The sequence below is a fragment of the Cherax quadricarinatus genome, chromosome 30, assembly GCF_038502225.1.
Source record: "Cherax quadricarinatus isolate ZL_2023a chromosome 30, ASM3850222v1, whole genome shotgun sequence".
NCBI lineage: Eukaryota > Metazoa > Arthropoda > Malacostraca > Decapoda > Parastacidae > Cherax > Cherax quadricarinatus.
Genome location: NC_091321.1, coordinates 19,756,311 through 19,782,631, shown reverse-complemented (window position 1 = coordinate 19,782,631; position 26,321 = coordinate 19,756,311). Strand labels below are relative to the sequence as shown.

Sequence of the window (26,321 nt, the reverse complement as noted above, 5' to 3'; positions counted from 1 at the left end):
TTTATAACTCACTCTAGTTTGCACACATGTCTTTAATCACTGAAGGCACATTCTCCCCTCTCTTTTCCACTTCCTCCTCCTCTGAAGCAATTCTACCTTATTTCTCGGAACTTTCTTTGGCCCCATGGTGGCTTATTTAGCAGTCGCACTCAATAAACAAGCACAAAAAGCAATGGATTATTATATATTTCATATGAAAGCACAGGGTAATGTTCACTTGACTAGAAACAAAGCCAGATTGACTCAGAACAATTGCATGGGATGCTTTGTTTGGGTGCGGACAGGCGGACACATTCGGTATGGTGGACGAAAACCGAGGTGATGAACAATAACTGGGACAAAATTTTGACAGTCATCAAAAACCGAATTCGACGAAAACCAGGGCAAACAAAAACCAAGGTTCCACTTTATCTCAAGCTTCATTTGCTCATCCAAATTGCTATTAAAAAAATAAAAAAAAAAGTGTAATCAAATCAAAGCTCTACAAATTCAATCTAATTGAGCAAAACCCTTATAATTTTACCTATAGATGTTTTAACGGTATACAGTACAATAATTCATAAAAAATTATAAAAGTTAGCCAAGGACAAAAATACCCACAAAGTTGCCTGTTTATAAAATTGTAAGAAACCAGCGGCTCCAATATCAATTACCAAGTACTACTTAGCCATTCTTCTGGCTGAGTACGTGGGATTGTCAACTAAAACTTCTAATGAAATTTTATTAAAAAATATAAATAGCCATCAGGCCTAAAGGAAATTTTATTGACTTTCTAACTGCGAAAAATTACCTCATATCACTGCGTGTTTCGACACGACATTGGCTTGATTCCAACCTTTTGAGCAAAGTTAGAGACTAGGGTACCTAAACCAGACTCATTTCGTCCATTGGAGACATTGAATCCTATTGTAGTTACGTAGATATTATAGAAGAGTGCCCGGACCTGGAGAGAGTAAAAAATATTTAGCATAACATTTATGGAGAATGAAAGTCACAGTATCAAAATCTCAAATCAGAAGTAGCCATAACCTTTTGTTTCTCAACCTTCTTTTCTCCCCCTCTCCTCTTATTTTCCACCCTTGTTACTGTTGGCATTCTGGTGCTGGTTTATTTATGAAATAAGCAGTATTGTATACCATCAATAATAGGAAAGAAAATATTACAGGGATTTTAAGAACTATAGTCGACCCTCGATCAAATGGACCCCCAATATAACTGACTAAAAATTATGGGCAAAACTGGACATTTGGACAATCTTCCCTATTAGTCCACTATATTGAGGTTTACTGGATTAAGAATAAAAAAAAATAAAGGTACGAGTACACTGAACATAAGTAGCAGTTTACAAGATTTATTTAGTCATTTTATGTGATCATCTCCCCCTTAAAAAAAAAAAAAAGGGGGGGGGGGGAGACAGCAATCTGCAATCCTGCCAGAGTGCAGGAAATTAACAGGCTTCAGTTTCACATTTGACAGAATGGAAGTACCTTCCTGGATGGTTGCTGTTCATTTTTTTTTTCAAACGAGTTGGCTGTCTCCCACCAAGCAGGGTGACCCACAAAGAAAGAAAATCCCCAAAAAGAAAATACTTTCATCATTCAACACTTTCACCTCACTCATACATAATCACTGTTTTTGCAGAGGCACCCAGATACAACAGTTTAGAAGCATATACATATAAAGATATATAACACATCCCTCCAAACTGCCAATATCCCAAACCCCTCCAGTACTAAAGCCTGGCTATGTAAAAATAACTGGTTTCCCTGAATCAATTCACTAAATATTACCCTGCTCACACTCCAACAGTTTGTCACATCCCAAAAACCATTTGTCTCCATTCACTCCTATCTTAACAAGCTCACGCATGCTTGCTGGAAGACCAAGCCCCTTGCCCACAAAACTTCATTTACCCCTTCTCTTCAACCTTTTCGAGGACAACCCCTACCCAGCCTTCCTTTCCCACAGATTTATATGCTCTCCATGTCATTCTACTTTTCTCCATTCTCTCTAAATGACAAAACCACCTCAACCACCCCTCCTCAGCCCTGTGACTAATACTTTTATTAAACTCCACACCTCCTAATTTCCACACTATGAATTTTCTGCATAATATTTACACCACACATTGCAAAAATTACAGGGGGATAAGTCTGTTGAGTTGTAGGTAGTAGGTTGGTAGACAGCAACCGCCCAGGGAGGTACTACCGTCCTGCCAAGCGAGTGTAAAACGAAAGCCTGTAATTGTTTTACATGATGGTAGGATTGCTGGTGTCTTTTGTCTGTCTCATAAATATGCAAGATTACAGGTAAGTCTTGCTACTTCTACTTACACTTAGGTCACACTACACATACATGTACAAGCATATATATACACACCCCTCTGGGTTTTCTTCTATTTTCTTTCTAATTCTTGTTCTTGTTTATTTCCTCTTATCTCCATGGGGAAGTGGAACAGAATTCTTCCTCTGTAAGCCATGCGTGTCGTAAGAGGCGACTAAAATGCCGGGAGCAAGGGGCTAGTAACCCCTTCTCCTGTATATATTACTAAATTTAAAAGGAGAAACTTCAGTTTTTTCTTTTGGGCCACCCCACCTCAGTGGGATACGGCTGGTACGTTGAAAGAAGAAGAAGTCTGTTGAGTATACCTGGTAAAGTGTATGGTAGAGTTATTATTGAAAGAATTAAGAGTAAGACGGAGAATAGGATAGCAGATGAACAAAGAGGCTTCAGGAAAGGTAGGGGGTGTGTGGACCAGATCTTTACAGTGAAACATATAAGTGAACAGTATTTAGATAAGGCTAAAGAGGTTTTTGTGGCATTTATGGATTTGGAAAAGGTGTATGACAGGGTGGATAGGGGGGCAATGTGGCAGATGTTACAGGTGTATGGTGTAGGAGGTAGGTTACTGAAAGCATTGAAGAGTTTTTATGAGGATAGTGAGGCTCAAGTTAGAGTATGTAGGAAAGAGGGAGATTATTTCCCAGTAAAAGTAGGCCTTAGACAAGGATGTGTGATGTCACCGTGGTTGTTTAATATAGTATTTATAGATGGGGTTGTAAGAGAAGTAAATGCGAGGGTCTTGGCAAGAGGCGTGGAGTTAAAAGATAAAGACTCACACAAAGTGGAAGGAGAAAAGAGAATATGAATGTGTAAATTCAAGAATTATGTGGATTAAAGTAAAGGTTGGATGCAAAAAGTGGGTCATAATAAGCATGTATGCACCTGGAGAAGAGAGGAATGCAGAGGAGAGAGAGAGATTTTTTGGGAGATGTAAAGTGAATATATAGGAACCTTTGAACCAAGTAAGAGTAATTGTGGTAGGGGACCTGAATGCTAAAGTAGGAGAAACTTTTAGAGAGGGTGTGGTAGGTAAGTTTGGGGTGCCAGGTGTAAATGATAATGGGAGCCCTTTGATTGAACTTTGTATAGAAAGGGGTTTAGTTATAGGTAATACATATTTTAAGAAAAAAAGGATAAATAAGTATACAAGATATGATGTAGGGCGAAATGACAGTAGTTTGTTGGATTATGTGTTGGTAGATAAAAGACTGTTGAGCAGACTTCAGGATGTACATGTTTATAGAGGGGCCACAGATATATCAGATCACTTCTTAGTTGTAGCTACACAGAGTAAAAGGTAGATGGGATACAAGAATAGAAGCATCAGGGAAGAGAGAAGTGAAGGTTTATAAACTAAAAGTGGAGGCAGTTAGGGTAAGATATAAACAGCTATTGGAGGATAGATGGGCTAATGAGAGCATAGGCAATGGGGTCGAAGAGGTATGGGGTAGGTTTAAAAATGTAGTGTCAGAGTGTTCAGCAGAAGTTTGTGGTTACAGGAAAGTGGGTGCGGGTGGGAAGAGGAGCGATTGGTGGAATGATGATGTAAAGAGTAGTAAGGGAGAAAAAGTTAGCATATGAGAAGTTTTTACAAAGTAGAAGTGATGCAAGGAGGGAAGAGTATATGGAGAAAAAGAGAGAGGTTAAGAGAGTGGTGAAGCAATGTAAAAAGAGAACAAATGAGAGAGTGGGTGAGATATTATCAACAAATTTTGTTGAAAATAAGAAAGTTTTGGAGTGAGATTAACAGGTTAAGGAAGCCTAGAGAACAAATGGATTTGTCAGTTAAAAATAGGAGAGGAGAGTTATTAAATGGAGAGTCAGAAGTATTGGGAAGATGGAAGGAATATTTTGAGGAATTGTTAAATGTTGATGAAGATAGGGAAGCTGTGATTTCATGTATAGGGCAAGGAGGAATAACATCTTGTAGGAGTGAGGAAGAGCCAGTTGTGAGTATGGGGGAAGTTCGTGAGGCAGTAGGTAAAATGAATGGGGGTAACGCAGCCGGGATTGATGGGATAAAGATAGAAATGTTAAAAGCAGGTGGGGATATAGTTTTGGAGTGGTTGATGCAATTATTTAATAAATGTATGGAAGAGGGTAAGTTACCTAGGGATTGGCAGAGAGCATGCATAATTCCTTTGTATAAAGACAAAGGGGACAAAAGAGTGCAAAAATTATAGGGGGATAAGTCTGTTGAGTGTAGGTAGTAGGTTGGTAGACAGCAACCGCCCAGGGAGGTACTACCGTCCTGCCAAGCGAGTGTAAAATGAAAGCCTGTAATTGTTTTACATGATGGTAGGATTGCTGGTGTCTTCTGTCTCATAAACATGCAAGATTTCAGGTACATCTTCCTACTTCTACTTACACTTAAGTCACACTACACATACATGTACAAGCATATATATATACACACCCCTTTGGGTTTTCTTTTATTTTCTTTCTAGTTCTTGTTCTTGTTTATTTCCTCTTACCTCCATGGGGAAGTGGAACAGAATTCTTCCTCTGTAAGCCATGCGTGTTGTAAGAGGCGACTAAAATGCCGGGAGCAAGGGGCTAGTAACCCCTTCTCCTGTATACATTACTAAATGTAAAAGGAGAAACTTTCGCTTTTCCTTTTGGGTCACCCTGCCTCAGTGGGATACGGCCGGTGTGTTGAAAGAAAGAAGTCTGTTGAGTATACCTGGTAAAGTGTATGGTAGAGTTATTATTGAAAGAATTAAGAGTAAGACGGAGAATAGGATAGCAGATGAACAAGGAGGCTTTAGGAAAGGTAGGGGGTGTGTGGACCAAATGTTTACAGTGAAACATATTAGTGAACAGTATTTAGATAAGGCTAAAGAGGTTTTTGTGGCATTTATGGATTTGGAAAAGGCGTATGACAGGGTGGATAGGGGCAATGTGGCAGATGTTGCAGGTGTATGGTGTAGGAGGTAGGTTACTGAAAGCAGTGAAGAGTTTTTACGAGGATAGTGAGGATCAAGTTAGAGTATGTAGGAAAGAGGGAGATTATTTCCCAGTAAAAGTAGGCCTTAGACAAGGATGTGTGATGTCACCGTGGTTGTTTAATATATTTATAGATGGGGTTGTAAGAGAAGTAAATGCGAGGGTCTTGGCAAGAGGCGTGGAGTTAAAAGATAAAGAATCACACAAAGTGGGAGCTGTCACAGTTGCTCTTTGCTGATGACACTGTGCTCTTGGGAGATTCTGAAAAGTTGCAGAGGTTGGTGGATGAATTTGGTAGGGTATGCAAAAGAAGAAAATTAAAAGTGAATACAGGAAAGAGTAAGGCTATGAGGATAACAAAAAGATTAGGTGATGAAAGATTGGATATCAGATTGGAGGGAGAGAGTATGGAGGAGGTGAATGTATTCAGATATTTGGGAGTGGACGTGTCAGCGGATGGGTCTATGAAAGATGAGGTGAATCATAGAATTGATGAGGGGAAAAGGGGTGAGCAGTGCACTTAGGAGTCTGTGGAGACAAAGAACTTTGTCCTTGGAGGCAAAGAGGGGAATGTATGAGAGTATAGTTTTACCAACGCTCTTATATGGGTGTGAAGCATGGGTGATGAATGTTGCAGCGAGGAGAAGGCTGGAGGCAGTGGAGATGTCATGTCTGAGGGCAATGTGTGGTGTGAATATAAGAACATAAGAATGTAGGAACACTGCAGAAGGCCTACTGGCCCATGCGAGGCAGGTCCTTATCAAAACGACCTCTACCTAAAGCTACCCAAGAAATAACTCCCGTACCCAATGACACCAATCAAACCCAGCCCCTCCCACTCATATATTTGTCCAGTCTCTTCTTAAAGCTACCCAAGGTCCTAGCCTCTATCACCCCACTGGTTCGACACCCTCAGTACTTTATTAATATCTCCCTTGTCATCCACTTACACACTTCAATGATATCTCCCCTCATTCTACGCCTCTCCAGAGAGTGGAGATTTTAGGCTTTAAGTCGATCTTCATACGGGAGGTTCCTTACACAGTAAATCATTTTAGTCATTCTTCTCTATATGTTCTCTAATGAGTCTATATCCATCCTGTAGTAAGGGGACCAAAACTGAGCAGCATAATCTAAATGAGGCCTCACTTGTGAGGCAGAGAATTCATAGTTTGGAAGTTAGGAGGAGGTGCGGGATTACCAAAACTGTTGTCCAGAGGGCTGAGGAAGGGTTGTTGAGGTGGTTCGGACATGTAGAGAGAATGGAGCGAAACAGAATGACTTCAAGAGTGTATCAGTCTGTAGTGGAAGGAAGGTGGGGTAGGGGTCGGCCTAGAAAAGGTTGGAGGGAGGGGGTAAAGGAGGTTTTGTGTGCGAGGGGCCTGGACTTCCAGCGGGCATGCGTGAGCATGTTTGATAGGAGTGAATGGAGACTAATGGTTTTTAATACTTGATGTGCTGTTGGAGTGTGAGCAAAGTAACATTTATGAAGGGATTCAGGGAAACTGGCAGGCCGGACTTGAGTCCTGGAGATGGGAAGTACAGTGCCTGCACTCTGAAGGAGGGGTGTTAATGTTGCAGTTTAAAAACTGTAGTGTAAAGCACCCTTCTGGCAAGACAGTGATGGAGTGAATGATGGTGAAAATTTTTCTTTTTCGGGCCACCCTGCCTTGGTGGGAATCGGCCAGTGTGTTAATATAAAATAATAGTAAAATACATTGCCCTTAGACAGGATATCTCCATTGCCTCCAACTGCCTCCTCGCTGCAGCATTTACAACCCAAGCTTCACACCCATATAAGAGTTGGTACCACTATACTTTCATACATTCCCTTCTTCGCCTCCATAGATAACGTTTTTAGTCTCCATGTATATCTTAACGCACCACTCACCTTTTTTTCCTTCATCAATTCTATGGTTAACCTCATCCTTCATAAACCCATCCACTGACATGTCAACTCCCAAATATCTGAAAACATTCACTTCTTCCATACTCCCTCTCTCTAATGTGATATCCAATTTTTCATTTAATACCCTCATCACCTTACTCTTATCTATGTCCACTTTCAACTTTCTACCTTTACACACCCTCCAAAACTCGTCCACTAACCTTTGCAACTTTTCTTTAGAATCTCCTATAAGCACAGTATCATCAGCAAAAAGTAACTGTCAACTCCCATTTTGTATTTGATTTCCCATACAAACCCTTTTATATGGGTGGGAATTGTGAGCTTAAAATAGGGCAGAGAGGAGGATGGAGGCAGCAGAAATGTTATGGTTGACACCAATGTGTGGTAGGAATTTTAATTCAAAGAATTCAGAGCTTAGAAATTAATACACAGTGTGGGGGTTGCAAAAGGTATTACAGTATTCAAAAAACAGAGGTAGCTGAAGTAGTGTGGGCACAGACAGGATGGCCAAGATGTGAAATCAGTCTTCTATCTAGACTGCTACTGAATGAATGCTTGTGCATGTTTTTTTTTTTTTTTTTTTTTTTTTTTTGTGTGAGGGGGGATTTAACCTGGCAGGAGACATTCAATGTGTATGAAGAACATTTAATTCCCCCCAAAATTCCCAAAACATTTCTGAAGTTCCCAATAAGCCTATTGGGAAAAGTCTTTAAAACAAGTGCTGAACTTACTATCTTGTATTTACAATTTGGGCAATTCTCTCATTCTGAACTTGCTTGCTAGATTCAGTCTTCCACAAATTTACCATCCTGCTGACATGCTGTTTTTAATCTGGTTCAGTTTATTCCACCAACTATAATTTATCATACAAACCCTCACCATTATTTACTGGTTGATTTGTGGAATTCATGTCTTGCATGCCCTCGTGCAAACTGATATGGAAAATCTTCACTTAAATAACCAGCTGCTACTAGCACGAAAGCTTAAAATTACAAAAAATTTAATATCATTACCTTCGCAAGTCTCTCAGCTCTGTTAAAGACTATAATGCTCTGCTCTGACTCCAAGCTTCCCTCCTCCTCCTTTATGGTTGTTGCAGAATCCAGCAAATCTGATGAAGGTCTAGAGCAAATGAAAATTACAATTAGATATTCTGAAAAAATGACATTACCAAGTAACTTCTTATAATTAAAGAATGTATGACCCATAAAGGTCATACAGTTTTTGGGGAGTTGTTTATGTTTAATCAGGTACTGTGCCTGTACTTAATGATCCACTAACGATACATTCATAGATTATAGACCTGTTTTATACTGAAGCTTCCTAAAACAGGCTAAAGATGATACAACTCTCAGATAGTTAATGATGGTCTTTCAGAGTAGACATTATCTCTTTACCAACAGGAGCATACCACACAATTTCAAAACATTCACCTTTCAACATCCCTTGTTGACCACATTACCATTAAAACTGACTAAAAACATCCAGAAAAGGAGAAGATTCCCTATCAATAAGCAAGTAAATTCCCAACCCAGGTGGTCAAGAAGTTAAATAAATCAGAAAATAATCAAAATCAGCATACATCACACTACAGTATAAAGGTTTCAAGACATCTCATTAACCAGCATGCAAAAAAAATAGTATATTTATAGAAATAATGGAAAAACTAAGTCATTAATAACAAACTAACAATTAAGAATTTGCTTAAAAATATACAATTGTAGGATTCAAGCACAAGGGCATGAAAAAATTAAATGTAATCTGCTTACACAGAGGTTCGAGAGCTGCGAGAATTGGCAGAACCAGGGTTACAGATTGACCCAGTTGATCCACGAAGACTGCCTGTTCCAGAGATAAGCTGCCAACTTCCAACCGAACTAACAGATTCTTGCCTTGTCCGTGGTGCTGGTCGCCCGCGGGGAACAGGAACAGCCATGGGACTGGTAGAAGCATGTGGGGGATCCTGACAGCCATTGCCCCATGATCCATGATCTGAACCAGCAACACTATCACCACTAGAATCACTATGCCCATTTCTTGATCTATGTGAACACAAAAGGGGTTTACTTGCATCCAGAAATGAAGCATTTGAACTACCGTTTTTAAATGATCCACCAGATACTCGAGAATGGCTTCCAGCTAGGGCCCCTTGTCTTAATGATAACTTTCCCTCACTTGTGGTCCCTGCTGTATCAGAGTCCCTTAAAGACGATCTACCAAAAGACCCTCTATTGGAAGTTGAAGTTGATGATGCTCTGCTAAGGTTTGGGGACATTTCATCAAAGTCAAGCTCCCCAGTATAGCTTCCATAGGGCCACGTTAAATGAGCATTATAACTATCTGAAGTCTCCCCACTCTTTCCTGCTTTAAAATACACAGGAGGAGCATGATGAGAAGATCGATTTGACGAGCATGATGAATTCAGGGAATTGGAGGATCCTGCCGAGCTCAACCCATCAGTATCAAGTAGAACACAACAGTCCAATTTCTCTGAACAAGAGCTGTCATTGGACATGTGACGTCTGAAAAGTAGGGGAAGCGGCCATTATTTTTTGACTATGCCTAGATCAATACATCGGTATTAAAACTGTCCCAATCCATGCAGCTGTAGTTAAGGAAAAATGGGAAAGGATAGGAAAATGCTCTGTTACTACTAGACTACCCAGTATGCAATTACTTCCTGAATCATCAAATCTCGTTTCAAACAATATTTAACCACAAACACACACAAGATAGTCAATGTATTTTATATCACAACTAAGGAATCTATTCCTTTGAAGGAGAACATGCATAGCATGATTTGGTTACTGTAAAGTCTCTTCAGGTGAAAAATAAGCACACATAACTTTCCAGTAACCTTGTCTCTGAAGGTCATCACATCAATGTTTTTAAAATAGTTGGAAAGATGCTACAGAAATTAAGTTCTTTAAAGGAAATAATAGTTTCAGAAAGACTAAGGCAAGAGAAAAATAAATTGCTACTAATTTGGTTAATGTCACTTTCATTGAAACAAACAGGTTGAATATCCTGGTCTTAAAATACAAGAAGCATAATTTCAAAAGAATACAAACAGAAGAGTACAATAGGAGAGGTGCTTAAATAGCATTTCCATTCAGTCCCTGCTAATTTGTATTCTACCGAAGAGAAGATTGCTCTTAAAGGTTCATAGAATATACAGAAGATTAGTGCAGAGGATCACTGGCCATTTAACAACAGGAGAAGAGGCATTTTCAGAACTGCAACAAGGAAAGTAAAAAGAGCTCATCTGTAAAAACTGGAACACACACACACGAATTGCCTTAAGACTGCATCTAATGCAGTAGCTCTACAGGATCTTTGCTAAATATACTTTTAGGATTAAATATAAGAACAAAAGTAAAACCTTAGGGAAACAAATTTACAATACAAGACCTTACATTAACAATTATTATTAAATCTGTATAGATCATTTGGCAATAGTTCTGGAAGTTTTAAGGTTACTTTCAAAAGAAGATTTTTATACCCAGCACGTCCAACGGCAAGATACTTAAACAACTGTACAAGTCATCCCAAGAAAATATTTGCAGGATTTATTAAAATCTGATTAGAATTTAAAGAATTTTCATAACAATGACCAAATGCTATCAAGGCAGGATGGCCCAAAAATAAACATTCACCTTCATCTCCCTAGCGGCTTTTCTATAACGGAACAGATATGCTCCAACATTGACCTATCAACCTACAACCTCCCCACCAGCCTCAAGGTAGAAGCACTGCATTACTCATATACAACTGCAAGGGACACATTAATTCATAACTATCATTTTTGTGATGCAACTGTTCACCCACTAAAACAAATGTGAAGTCACCTGCCTCTACTATCTAAATCTTATTCCAATCCCAATCAAATAGGAGTTGCAGAAAGCCTTTAAAGTAAACTGTGAATATTTGTCAATATTAGCTGAAAAGATTCAACTTTTCAAGGATCAAACTTACTTTCGCCCCACACTAAAGTCATCTGAGGTAATGTACTTGAGGAAGTAGAAGCAGAAGAAGAAAATTTCTTCACCTTTACTTAATCGATCCTGAAGATCATGGCCAAATGCCATCCAATCATAGGCAATAGTGAGATAGAGAATCTGGAAAAGTAAAAAAAAAATTATAGGATATTTCAATCCTTAACAGTCCTTAGTTAAGTGCCATTCATCCTTCAAAGCACAAATATTGCAGTGGGGCATTTAAATCTCTGAATACTGGTAGCATACAAATTACAAACATAACTTGGTTGAACTCGCCAAGTTGTGTTTGCAGGGGTCAACTTAACAGTGCAGCATTTCAGTCAAAATTTTAGATACACTAGTCCATCTGTTAACATGCAATCTGTTAGCACATTTTTACGTTAAGAAGGTTGCAAAACTGCACCATATTTTTGGTGAATGCACGGTGTTAATCAGTTTATGAGTGAAGATTCTTTCCCCTCTGTCTTGCAGCAAGTCTATAGGCAAGTACTTTGTCTTACAGGGAAGGCCTCTGTAAAGTACACCCTCCTTCACCTCAGTGCTCTGTTCACGTGTGTTCAATTCCATATTCTGCCTGTGCTAGAGAATCTATTTTCGATCTTTTCATCATCCCATCTCATCTCTGGATAGTAACCATGGCACCCAAGAGAAGTGAGTGATCTTGGATGTGCAAAAAAGCATGAGCATGAAAGTTTATGGTGATTTTAAAAAATCAAGATATGAGCTTATGGGTGGCGAACATGTGAAGGAGACGGCGTGAGCCTATGGCCTGAATGAGGTATCAATTCATACAATTAGGGAGAGTGAAGAAAAGATACGAGCTTGTGCAATAAGTAAACCCAGGTTGTGACCTCCAGAAAAGAATGACACAGGTCAGAACAGCTAAATCAAAAAGTTATTGAATGGATCAGGCAAAAACCCAAGAAAGGTGTACCGCTTAATTTCATCTTAATGATAAAAAAAAAGTGCTCATTTAATACAGGCTGGTTCCCCAGGTTCAAATTTTGCAGTTCTTTCTTCTTTCAACAAACTGACTGTATCCCACCGAAGCAAGGTGGTTCAAAAAGAAAAACAAAAGTAAATTTTGTAGTTGCTTGCATATTAAATTTTTTGTTGAAAATGCTTTTGATGACCACACTGCAAGGAATTTTTCAGCTGAATTACAGGAAATTATTTCTGAGGGTGGATACAAGCCATGGTAAGTATTTAATGCTGACAAAATTAAGTCTATTGGAAGAGTATGCCACTGAGAATTTAAACTTGCATCAGCCAGCAACAGAAAAGCACACAGCAATTCAAAGCAGCTCACTACTTTGTGGTAATGCAGCAGGCAATTTAAAGTTTAAGCCTATATTTATTTATGACTTTAAAATTCCTAGTGCTTTGAAAAGTAGATAAAAGCCACCTTACTAGTTATCTGTAGGTCAAACCAGCCAGCATTGATGACAAGAACTATTTATTGTCTCAGTCATGTTTACCTGTGCAACAAGAACCTTGCATTCAAGGGTCTTTTTACTCTTAATTCCCATACTTGTCCAGAAGTTTTGGTGCATGTATATCCCCGTGTAAAAAGTTTTTACCACCAAATACAACATATTTAATACATATTTAATACAACCAGTGGATTGTGGAATTATTAGGACAATGAAGTGTAATTACACATGAAAAGTGGTGCAAAAACTGGATGCAGCAATGAATGCCAACTCAGACCTTGGAGTGCCACCTTTTGGTATAAATTTAGCATTCCAGACACTGTTAGCTACATCAAATTTGCATGGAACAACATGCCTATCAACATTATTTGCAAGATGGAGACAGTTATGGCCTAGTGGGAATATATTAAAAAGTTTTTCCTTAGTTTAGAGCCAGGTCCAGGAAAATTTTCAACTTACAAGGAGATCCTACTGAAAGATATACTTGGTTCTTAGTCAGGCTAGCACCCTGTGGAGAAATGCACCCTTTCAACATAAGACCCCCTCCTATCTTAATCACAAACCACGTACATCGCATCAGTGCTAATGTGACCCAGCATCGGGAGAGGTGGAAAGAACAATTTGGAGAGGAAGCCTCAGACAACATTTCAGTCCTTCCTTTACCATTATCAAGTCTTAAGTAACATGTCTAGAGGAACAGGCCACCTGACTTGACCCATGATCCGAATGTATATTGCAGCCAAGAAAATATTGAAAACCACCACTTTAAACCCTGAACAGAAAATGCAAAAATACTTGATTGGAGTGCCAATTAAGCCAGTATGTATACAAGAAAAAATTAAACTTGCCTGAGTATGGTCTAATGAAGAGTGAATAAGTCCATCTGCCCAGAGGGAAAGTCTGAGCAGCGAGATGAAGAGTGGAGTGCGGTCCCAGCCAGATATACAGTGGACAAGCATGCCCTGCGTCCCTTCATGTGTGTAGGTTATTAAGAGCTTTAAATAGTTCTGACTTAGTCTCAACAAGTCCCATTTCTGTTATATGAAACATTACAAAATTAGGAAACAATTAATAATTACTCAATTAATATTTCAACCATTCATAGCAGCACCTCACAAAATGCATACACTAGATCATATCCTATACAAGTGGTTCACACTACATATCCTATACAAGATGTTTACACTACAGCAGATCTCATACAAAAAATTTATGATCATTTCCTCCACACTTCCATGAACTATGAATGTGCTCCTTAATCACTGGAAATTACAGACCCTTTTAGCTCTTTTGCTAATATATTTTCTTGTTATTCACAATTAAGGTAAGCCATACTTTTCAAAATTTCCTTTTAAACATTACATACCATAGTTCAGTCATTTCGTCTATTAATATATATTCCTTACAAAACTGCCACTGACAGAAAAGAAGGATGGAGTGCCAGTGGCAAATATAAGCAGCCCACCCTCTTAATAACAGTCAGTATTTCAATGTCATTAAGCCAATCAAACAGGTAACTGTTCATGAGCTGTAAACAGTGATTATCAGACTATTTTTTTGGTGTGCTCAGTGAGTGCCTGCTTTCTTTTTGTCCTTTAAATTTTTTTTAATAGAGTTTATTTTGCATTTCTTTATTGGTTTTGTGGTACACTACAACTGGTTAATTTTTGATAGATAACAATCTAACCTACGTAAAACCTAATTTGTGATGAATCCACTAATGAATGTCTAACGGTAACCGTGATATGCCGTTTATAAACAGTAGGAATTTCAACTGTTTAGGTGATGAGATGAAATAAGAAGGGTGCTACTACTGGACCTACAACCCCTGGAACCTCAAAGTTGATAATGTCAATGCAGAGCTTTTCTAACAGGTTACAGGAAAGTAAATAAAATGAGAATGTTATACATATTACAAACTAGACCTGCCAATTCCATGAGTAAGAAACTTTCATGATTACACATTCATCAGTCTCAAAAACCAGAGAGTTATATCAAACGAAAAGCACCTTTTACTTTTTTTAAACTTTAAAACATCAGAATATTTTGTAAGCTTCAGATACTATAAGCAATATTTCAACTTGTGTTCACACTGTGAATATTCCAATTTTTAAGAAAATGAAGCAACTACCATTCCACAAACCATTTTATCTTTCATGCCTCCACTTACAAGCTTTGAAGTCTCCTTACCCGATAATTATTCCAATCCGAAGCTACTTTGGCTGACATGGTTCTCTCGGGAATGACCAACTGGGCATCAACAAATGGTTGACTCCAGTTGAAGTACAACCCTTCCCCAGTATATCCCAGATCACGAAAGTCTTTAAAGAACTCACAACCAGGATATGGTAATGACAAGATGCTGAAGTCGCTGTATCGGTTTTCTTTGTCCACCTTTTCGGATGATGTCACACTGTAGGAGCAATCTATGTTTAATATAAAAAAATGAATGAAAGAACTAAATACCTTTTTTTTTTTTTTAGCATACACTGAACAATTATCATAACCAGTACATAGTCCAATTAAACTCAATTTAACAAAATTGTGATAAGCCCTAAATTAGAAAATTATTAGTTGTGTGGGACTATGTACTAATTTTGGTCAAGAGAAGAGCTAAATTTTATAGTGTTAAATTTCCTGGGATTGTAACAGATACCCTCATCTTGCAGATAAATTCTAGTAGTATAAAGTGGACCCCCAGATTACGTCATCGGAATACGTAATATTCGGAATAAGTAATGTTTTTTTGTCAAAATATTGGCTGGGTGATCGTCACTGAACTCGGTACGAGTCATTCATCCGCAACGTGTCTGAGCAGCCTCGACACTTCATGTACAGCCAGTGTGCCATTGTTTATCAGCCAGTGAGGATGATCCCACACATTCATACAATATATTTTGTATTATTCCATTCTTTTTAGTGCTTGCAACTGCTAAATAAGCCACCATGGGTCCCAAGAAAGTTCCTAGTGCCAGCCAGCCCTTTGGTAAAGGGCTGAGAGAGAGGGGAGAGTGTGCCTTTTTCAATGATTCTGCAATATGTATACTAAAGCCAGCGATAAAGTGTAGCATTAACAGTGTAGCAAGTTAAGCGATTAATCGATAAAAAAAAAAAGGACAACACGAAAATGAGTCCATTGTTGTTGGACGTATATAGGGCTACTAACACCGCCACCTCTGCTGCCACCTTAACCACCACTATGTAAAGCTTATCTTTCAGTGGCCCTTTTACACCCAACAAACAACACACCACCACTCGTGACATTCTTAATGCCATATTTTGTTCATTCTAGAGTATATATCATGTTTCTATGTTATTAATATTGTTTATGTCGTATTAGATGAATTGTGCTAGATAAATAAGCCGTAGAGCTGATATTAATGTCATACTGAAGGACTATCTTGTCCTGTCTCCCAACACAATTCCTAACATACGCCAGAAACAGACCTCTGAAACACTTTTTTGAGCGACAGGGGTCCAGTGACTCAAGCTGGTCCTAGTGGCATTAAAAAACAAAGGAAGGGGCTTCCCCTTCCAAACAATTGTAAATTCGTCCATCCTCTTCCCTCCTCCTGTCTTCCATACATCATGTCTTCAATAAAGGTAAGTGTGATATTACTGTTTTATTCTTCATGTACCATTGTTTTCTGTGTAGGTAAATGTACATTTCATGTAGAAAACTTTTTAATACTTTTGGGTGTCTGAAATGGATTAATTGGATTTCCATTATTTCTCATGGGGAAAATTAATTCAGAATTCGTCAGATTCAGGTTCAGTCACTGTCTGGAACGAATTAATTACGAAAACTGGGGGTCCACTGTACAAATATTTATTAAGAAATGTTTTCAAGTATCCTCTAGGTACCTCACAGTTTATGATTGTGGTCTCTTGTTCTTCCTGCTCACTATGTTATGTAGTCAGATTCCTCTTGTTTACTGATGAGTGCCACTTTCAGTGTTCAGTATTTTTTTCACAATTTATATTACAGTAGGGTCCCATTGTACGGTACTACTTCGCTAATATGGATATTTCAAATTATGACCAACAAATCATTTATACAATTCCCTGATTCACTACTACAGTGTCCATGTGTCACTCTGTTTACATCCTCCATGAGCTCCGTATCTCTATTATGTCTGGAAACTTTCCAAAATTTTAAGTTTTAATGTTTACTCTGCTAATTGTACTTATGTGTACCTGTACCTAAATAAACTTGCACACAGTGCTGGTATGCATGCAGGTACACATTAAAATCACTAAGTGTCTCACTAGTGTTGACACAATAATAATATTCACTCGGGCATTTTATATGTTACATTTCATTAATAGACATTTTCATTACTCCATCTATGAAATTTTTTTCAAAATTATATAAGAAACACACTACATATATAAACATACTAATACAGTGGTCCCTCGTTTTTCGTAGTTAATCCGTTCCTGGAGTTGCTACTATTATTGAAATCTACGATTTGCGAATCAATTTTCCCCATAAGAAATAATGTAAATACAATTAATCCGTTCCTGACACCCAGAAGTATTAAAACAAAAAATTTTTTTACATGAAATATAGATGTAGTACATAAACAATACAATCGGAAATGATGAATGAAACATTAACAGCATAACACTTACCTTTATTGGAGATTCTTCTTAGTGTATGGGAGACTGGAGGAGGAGATTGGATTGTTTACAGTTTGGAAGGGGAATCCCCTTCCATCAACACCTCAGGTACCAATTGCTTTTCTGAGGTTGCTTCTCTTCTCTGTTTCTTAATGCCACTAGGACCACCTTGAGTCACTGGAGTCATGTCTTGCAAAATAACTGTGGAGAGAGCTCTGTTTCTGGCATCTCTAACACTTCCCTAAAATGGCCCAAGACTGTCACTGTACATGTTGCCAACATGGCTTGCAACAACCTTGTCAGGGTGATGTTTCTCCATAAAGCTTTCCATCTTACCCCACATTGCACAAATCTCTTTAATTTCTGAAGAAGGCACCTTCCATCTCTCTTCCTCCTCCTCTGCAGCAAGATTCTGAGCTGCAATCTGTTGCTGTTCCTGCTGAAGCTCTTGCAGCTCCTCTGTGGTGAGCTCTTCGTTGTGGTCTTCCACCAATTCTTCCACATCCTCCAAACTCACATCCAACCCCATGGAACTCCCCAGTGCCACAATTGATTTAACAACAGACATAGGCTCATCAGGGTCAGTCCCAAACCCTTCAAAATCCCTCTTGTCGACACAATCTGATCACAATTTTCTCCAAGCAGAGTTCGAAGTCCTGGTAGTCACTCCCTCCCAAGCCATACCTGTAAGGGTTATGCAATGGAGGATGCTGAAGTGTTCTCTCCAAAATTTCCTTAGGGTCAAGTGAGTGTCTGTGGTCACAGTCATTTACCTGTGAAACATTGCTTTGGTGTAGAGTTTTTTAAAGTTTGCAATGACCTGCTGGTCCATGGGCTGGAGGAGAGGAGTGGTATTCGGGGGCAAGAACTTTACTGTGATGAACCCAAACTCCTCAAAAATTAGGTCATCCAAGTTTGGAGGATGAGCAGGTGCATTGTCTATTACTAGCAGGCACTTGAGATCCAATTTCTTTTCCAGGAGGTAATTCTTCACACTAGGGCCAAACACTTCATTGAACCACTCGACGAAAATTTCCCTCGTGACCCATGCCTTACTATTAGATTTCCAAAACACACAATTTACTCTTCATAACATTGTTTTTCCTGAACACTCTGGGATTTTCAGAATGGTACACTAGTAATGGCTTCACTTTGAAATCCCCACTAGCATTAGCACAGAACATAAGCGTCAGCCTGTCTTTCATAGGCTTGTGTCCTGGCATTGCCTTTTCCTCCTGTGTAATGAAGGTCCTCTTTGGCATTTTCTTCCAAAAGAGGCCTGTTTCAACACAACTGAACACTTGTTCAGGTTTCAGTCCTTCACTGTTTATGTACTCCTTGAATTCATGCACATATTTTTCAGCCACCTTGTGGTCCGAACTGGCAGCCTCACCATGCCTTACCACACTGTGTATGCCAGTACGGTTCTTAAATCTCTCAAACCAACCTTTGCTGGCCTTAAATTCACTCACATCACCACTATTTTCAGGCAATTTCTTTACCAGATCGTTGTGCAACTGCCTAGCCTTTTCACAAATAATCGAAGTCATAAGAGTATCTCCTGCTAATTGTTTCTCATTTATTTATTTATTTTTTATTATCACACTGGCCGATTCCCACCAAGGCAGGGTGGCCCGAAAAAGAAAAACTTTCACCATCATTCACTCCATCACTGTCTTGCCAGAAGGGTGCTTTACACTACAGTTTTTAAACTGCAACATTAACACCCCTCCTTCAGAGTGCAGGCACTGTACTTCCCATCTCCAGGACTCAAGTCCGGCCTGCCGGTTTCCCTGAACCCCTTCATAAATGTTACTTTGCTCACACTCCAACAGCACGTCAAGTATTAAAAACCATTTGTCTCCATTCACTCCTATCAAACACGCTCATGCATGCCTGCTGGAAGTCCAAGCCCCTCGCACACAAAACCTCCTTTACCCCCTCCCTCCAACCTTTCCTAGGCCGACCCCTACCCCGCCTTCCTTCCACTACAGACTGATACACTCTTGAAGTTATTCTGTTTCGCTCCATTCTCTCCACATGTCCGAACCACCTCAACAACCCTTCCTCAGCCCTCTGGACAACAGTTTTGGTAATCCCGCACCTCCTCCTAACTTCCAAACTACGAATTCTCTGCATTATATTCACACCACACATTGCTCTCAGACATGACATCTCCACTGCCTCCAGCCTTCTCCTCGCTGCAACATTCATCACCCATGCTTCACACCCATATAAGAGCGTTGGTAAAACTATACTCTTATACATTCCCCTCTTTGCCTCCAAGGACAAAGTTCTTTGTCTCCACAGACTCCTAAGTGCACCACTCACCCTTTTCCCCTCATCAATTCTATGATTCACCTCATCTTTCATAGACCCATCCGCTGACATGCCCACTCCCAAATATCTGAATACATTCACCTCCTCCATACTCTCTCCCTCCAATCTGATATTCAATCTTTCATCACCTAATCTTTTTGTTATCCTCATAACCTTACTCTTTCCTGTATTCACTTTCAATTTTCTTCTTTTGCACACCCTACCAAATTCATCCACCAATCTCTGCAACTTCTCTTCAGAATCTCCCAGAGAAGCTGCAGAGATTGGTGGATGAATTTATTCTCATTTATCCACACCAATAATAACTTCTCAACCTCTTCGAGTACTGGTGATCTCATTTTTGTCAGCATAGTTACCCCCTTTGCAACAAAAGCATCCTTGATTTCCTTTTTCTTGGCCACTATGGAACATATGGTTGTGTAGGGTTTCTTAAACATCCTGGCCAGCTCGGCCGCACTTGTGCCACTTTCATATTGTTCAATGATGTTTTTCTTAAATTCAACCGTATTTCTCACCTTCTTTACCACAGGCTTGGCACTAGGAGCTTTCTTTGGAGCCATGGTAGCTTTAGTACTTGCAAGCACTAAAATGAGTGGAATATTATGAAATATTTCGTAGGAGCACGTGAGGGGACCTTCGCTCACTGGTAAACTATGCCAGACTGGCTGGGTAGGGAGGCCGCCCCGGCTCACACCGTGCGTACGCGTCCCGGACGAACTACTATTCGCGAGTCAACCTATGATAAGTGAGCCCATGTTTATACGAAAATATCCCTATGATTTCTGAAATCTATGATTTCCGAGAACTACGAAAAGCGAGGGACCACTGACAAACTGACAAATACGAAATGTGGTAGCCAGGCAGCTTGTGGGAGTGACGGGAAGAATTCGTTTTCCTTAGTACAACACCAGAGAATCTGTATGTATAGTATAGTAATACTGGGGTTACCATAGAAAAATATTTTTTTCATATGCCTTCACTCCAGGCCAGCATTAAATATTAAGAGAGTAGTCGTCAACAGAGTAAAGTCCGAGGCAGCTACGGTGAAAAGCTCTGTTCCACAAGGCACAGTACTCGCTCCCATCTTGTTCCTCATCCTCATATCCGACATAGTCAAGGATGTCAGCCACAGCACCGTGTCTTCCTTTGCAGATGACACCCGAATCTGCATGACAGTGTCTTCCATTGCAGACACTGCAAAGCTCCAGGCGGACATCAACCAAATCTTTCAGTGGGCTGCAGAAAACAATATGAAGTTCAACGATGAGAAATTTCAATTACTCAGATATGGTAAACATGAGGAAATTAAATCTTCATCAGAGTACAAAACAAATTCTGGCCACAAAATAGAGCGAAACACCAACGTCAAAGACCTGGGAGTGATCATGTCGGAGGATCTCACCTTCAAGGACCATAACATTGCATCAATTGCATCTGCTAGAAAAATGACAGGATGGATAATGAGAACCTTCAAAACTAGGGAGGCCAAGCCCATGATGACACTCTTCAGGTCACTTGTTCTATCTAGGCTGGAATATTGCTGCACACTAACAGCACCTTTCAAGGCAGGTGAAATTGCCGACCTAGAAAATGTACAGAGAACTTTCACGGCGCGCATAACGGAGATAAAACACCTCAATTATTGGGAGCGCTTGAGGTTCCTAAACCTGTATTCCCTGGAACACAGGAGGGAGAGATACATGATTATATACACCTGGAAAATCCTAGAGGGACTAGTACCGAACTTGCACACGAAAATCACTCACTACGAAAGCAAAAGACTTGGCAGATGATGCACCATCCCCCCAATGAAAAGCAGGGGGGTCACTAGCACGTTAAGAGACCATACAATAAGTGTCAGGGGCCCGAGACTGTTCAACTGCCTCCCAGCACACATAAGGGGGATTACCAACAGACCCCTGGCAGTCTTCAAGCTGGCACTGGACAAGCACCTAAAGTCAGTTCCGGATCAGCCGGGCTGTGGCTCGTACGTTGGTTTGCGTGCAGCCAGCAGCAACAGCCTGGTTGATCAGGCTCTGATCCACCAGGAGGCCTGGTCACAGACCGGGCCGCGGGGGCGTTGACCCCCGGAACTCTCTCCAGGTAAACTCCAGGTAAACTCATAGCGTCATACGCTCTAAAAATGGGGTGTTGAATGAAAATGGGAGTGTTGCTGTTATTTGTTCTACTACACCAACATGAAGACAACTTTTACACAATGTAAGGTGTTTGTACTGTGACGTAAAAACTTCATAAAAGCATGCATAATGCAAAATGATCATGTATGAATAGAAAGTGGACAGGTCTTGATGCACGTTTGTCTGACCAGCCTCGGCTTACACTAAGTCTGTTTACATTCTCCACGTCTCTCTCATTTATGATGATGATGATAATAGCTGTGATAAGAGAAGTCGTAAGCCTCTTACTTTAAATGCCAAGTTAGAAATAATTAAACTCAGTGAACAATGAATGTCAATGGCAATAAGCATAATAATGATCATGATAATAATAATTATAATAATAGCTCTGAGGTGGTTTAAATCTCTTATATTACATTATTATAGACATTTTCATTAATCCATCTATAATATTTTTTCAAAATTATGTAATAAATATGCTACATATCATAAACAAAATATATACAATTATAGTAAAACAAACATAATTGTGAGCTGTGGTAGCTGGGTGGGCTACCGCACCTGACTTCCTACAATAAATACTACTCACCTCTCGCCCTACATTAGGACTACAAATATTTAAAGGTAAGTTTACTGTATGTGCTTTTTTTTTATGCCCAGATCTATTGCTAACTTAATATAATGATAGTGTGAACTTATCAGGCATTTATATGCATTTGAAAGTGAAAAAAAGGGCAATTCACTTTATGGTGGTAGCCTGGAACCTAACCTGTCATATAAGCGAGCCCCTCCTGTACTTAACTAAGAGCCGCTTTTGTTGCATTTCATTTTTCATTTTAGGAGGCATGTTTTGAAACCAGGTTGCTGCAGCAATGACCTCACAACCATTTACTGATGATAAATGCCTATTTTTTTTGTGGGGGGAGGGGAGTAATTTGGATGCCTCATTCCACTTGTATAGTCCAATACTGGTACAGCATAAAATGGGAACAGTACTTCATCATTAATATATTGCATATGAAGACCATTTTGAAGTTTGCCAGTATAATTAAAAGTTTCTACTTTCTGCAATTATATGATTTTTTGTAAATCTGCAAAAAAAAAAAAGGAAAAGTGATATAAAATACTGCATAAAGAAAATAAATCAAAAACATCTTATCTTTAACAATATTTTAATGCAGTGTTGGCGGGAAAGTCAGAAGGCAAATTTCTCTGGGATATAATATTAAACAACTTATCCTGTGTACTGACCAGAGGTGTAATTACTGCAGTGGAGGCAAATATGATTGGTGTGTGCCTGAAGTAGTTATACAGCTAAGGTCATTGCTATGTTTATGCTTGAGATAGTAGCCACAGCTAAAGTGGTTAACTGCTTCCAAAATACCGATGTCATAAGTGCAAACCTCATAACTCAACCTCATAAATCAAGGCCCTACTGTTAATGTAAAAGATAGGGTGAATCTTTCCGAATCATCAGTGGCAGCATCAGCCAGTCCAGTCAAGACCATTGTTGGATCCTATCCTTTTTTACTTAATCATTAAAAGCAATACCTCTACTGCTTTTTTTACACTTTTACCTTAAGATCATATAGCACTATCAAGGAGTAAACTTTAAAATTATATGAGCGTGTTCACAACCCAGAAATTTAAGGTGAAAACTGGATAATGTGTCTGTCCGTCCTGGATCATGATGGTTCAATGTTTATATTAGTCATGAATTCTTCCAGTCATTTTGCTGTGACATGTTCCTAATAGGGCCTGCTACAAAGGACTTCATGAATACTGTATGGAACACCATGTATGATTTCCAGTAATAAACCATTAAATAAGACCTGCAAGATAATTTTCTTTATAAAAATAATACCCAAATGATTAATTACTCCCCAACCCCCATTTGAGAACTCATTCTGCCATCTCAAAAGTTATTAGTAACAAGTTGTGCATGAATAACCATAATATCTATCTGCCAATACTTACTACATTCCAAACTTCACTTTCTTCTTCTCCACCATAAGGTCAACTATCACACCAACATTACACGCCCTTAATAGTCTGATGTCCTGAGATCTTACGCGGTCAAACAACTGCCAGTCGCTGTTTGTCCGAGTCACCTGAAACACACAGGCCAGCATTAAATATTAAGAAAGTGTCACGCAGAAAAAGAAAAATATATTAAGGATTCTTAGATACTTTGACTTCTAAAATTCATTTTGATGAATAAATCAAATCCTTAATATAAACCCTGATAGAGAGATTTGGTTCCTTAAACAAGTTGATGAGGGCAACATTCAATTAAATGATTTCTGACAATATAAATAAACCAAATACAATCACCCATTATCTGGCAATCTATTACTTGGCATTCACAATTACTCAGCTGTCGTGAAGTTTATTCGGCTCCACCATCATCTGACAGTCATTATTATTATTATCACACTGGCCGATTCCCACCAAGGCAGGGTGGCCCGAAAGAGAAAAACTTTCACCATCATTCACTCCATCACTGTCTTGCCAGAAGGGTGCTTTACACTACAGTTTTTAAACTGCAACATTAACACCCCTCCTTCAGAGTGCAGGCACTGTACTTCCCATCTCCAGGACTCAAGTCAAGCCTGCCAGTTTCCCTGAACCCCTTCATAAATGTTACTTTGCTCACACTCCAACAGCACGTCAAGTATTAAAAACCATTCGTCTCCATTCACTCCTATCAAACACGCTCACGCACGCCTGCTGGAAGTCCAAGCCCCTCGCACACAAAACCTCCTTTACCCCCTCCCTCCAACCTTTCCTAGGCCGACCCCTACCCCGCCTTCCTTCCACTACAGACTGATACACTCTTGAAGTCATTCTGTTTCGCTCCATTCTCTCTACATGTCCGAACCACCTCAACAACCCTTCCTCAGCCCTCTGGACAACAGTTTTGGTAATCCCGCACCTCCTCCTAACTTCCAAACTACGAATTCTCTGCATTATATTCACACCACACATTGCCCTCAGACATGACATCTCCACTGCCTCCAGCCTTCTCCTCGCAACATTCATCACCCATGCTTCACACCCATATAAGTGTGTTGGTAAAACTATACTCTCATACATTCCCCTCTTTGCCTCCAAGGACAAAGTTCTTTGTCTCCACAGACTCCTAAGTGCACCACTCACCCTTTTCCCCTCATCAATTCTATGATTCACCTCATCCTTCATAGACCCATCCGCTGACACGTCCACTCCCAAATATCTGAATACATTCACCTCCTCCATACTCTCTCCCTCCAATCTGATATCCAATCTTTCATCACCTAATATTTTTGTTATCCTCATAACCTTACTCTTTCCTGTATTCACTTTTAATTTTCTTCTTTTGCACACCCTACCAAATTCATCCACCAATCTCTGCAACTTCTCTTCAGAATCTCCCAAGAGCAGTGTCATCAGCAAAGAGCAACTGTGACAACTCCCACTTTATATGTGATTCTTTATCTTTTAACTCCACGCCTCTTGTCAAGACCCTCGCATTTACTTCTCTTACAACCCCATCTATAAATATATTAAACAACCACGGTGACATCACACATCCTTGTCTAAGGCCTACTTTTACTGGGAAATAATTTCCCTCTTTCCTACATACTCTAACTTGAGCCTCACTATCCTCGTAAAAACTCTTCACTGCTTTCAGTAACCTACCTCCTACACCATACACCTGCAACATCTGCCACATTGCCCCCCTATCCACCCTGTCATACGCCTTTCCCAAATCCATAAATGCCACAAAGACCTCTTTAGCCTTATCTAAATACTGTTCACTTATATGTTTCACTGTAAACACCTGGTCCACACACCCCCTACCTTTCCTGAAGCCTCCTTGTTCATGTGCTATCCTATTCTCCGTCTTACTTTTAATTCTTTCAATAATAACTACCATACACTTTACCAGGTATACTCAACAGACTTATCCCCCTATAATTTTTGCACTCTCTTTTGTCCCCTTTGCCTTTATACAAAGGAACTATGCATGCTCTCTGCCAATCCCTAGGTACCTTACCCTCTTCCATACATTAAATAATTGCACCAACCACTCCAAAACTATATCCCCCACCTGCTTTTAACATTTCTATCTTTATCCCATCAATCCCGGCTGCTTTACCCCCTTTCATTTTACCTACTGCCTCACGAACTTCCCCCACACTCACAACTGGCTCTTCCTCGCTCCTACAAGATGCTATTCCTCCTTGCCCTATACACGAAATCACAGCTTCCCTATCTTCATCAACATTTAACAATTCCTCAAAATGTTCCCTCCATCTTCCCAATACCTCTAACTCTCCATTTAATAACTCTCCTCTCCTATTTTTAACTGACAAATCCATTTGTTCTCTAGGCTTCCTTAACTTGTTAATCTCACTCCAAAACTTTTTCTAATTTTCAACAAAATTTGTTGATAACATCTCACCCACTCTCTCATTTGCTCTCTTTTTACATTGCTTCACCACTCTTAACCTCTCTCTTTTTCTCCATATACTCTTCCCTCCTTGCATCACTTCCACTTTGTAAAAACTTCTCATATGCTAACTTTTTCTCCCTTACTACTCTCTTT

General features: G+C 39.5%; 1 protein-coding gene across 1 annotated transcript in view; it reads right to left on the bottom strand.

Annotated features, from left to right (window-relative positions):
- Positions 1–366: 366 nt before the first annotated feature.
- Positions 367–26,321, bottom strand: part of EDTP (Egg-derived tyrosine phosphatase) — a 41,756-nt gene continuing 15,801 nt past the window's right edge. The window contains exons 6-12 of the mRNA XM_053782063.2: positions 23,708–23,841; positions 14,820–15,042; positions 13,478–13,663; positions 11,174–11,316; positions 8,968–9,720; positions 8,212–8,320; positions 367–943 (exon numbers count right to left, since the gene is read on the bottom strand). Coding sequence (XP_053638038.1) covers positions 797–943; positions 8,212–8,320; positions 8,968–9,720; positions 11,174–11,316; positions 13,478–13,663; positions 14,820–15,042; positions 23,708–23,841 — 1,695 coding nt within the window. The 3' untranslated portion in view covers positions 367–796. The remainder of the gene's footprint in view (positions 944–8,211; positions 8,321–8,967; positions 9,721–11,173; positions 11,317–13,477; positions 13,664–14,819; positions 15,043–23,707; positions 23,842–26,321) is intronic.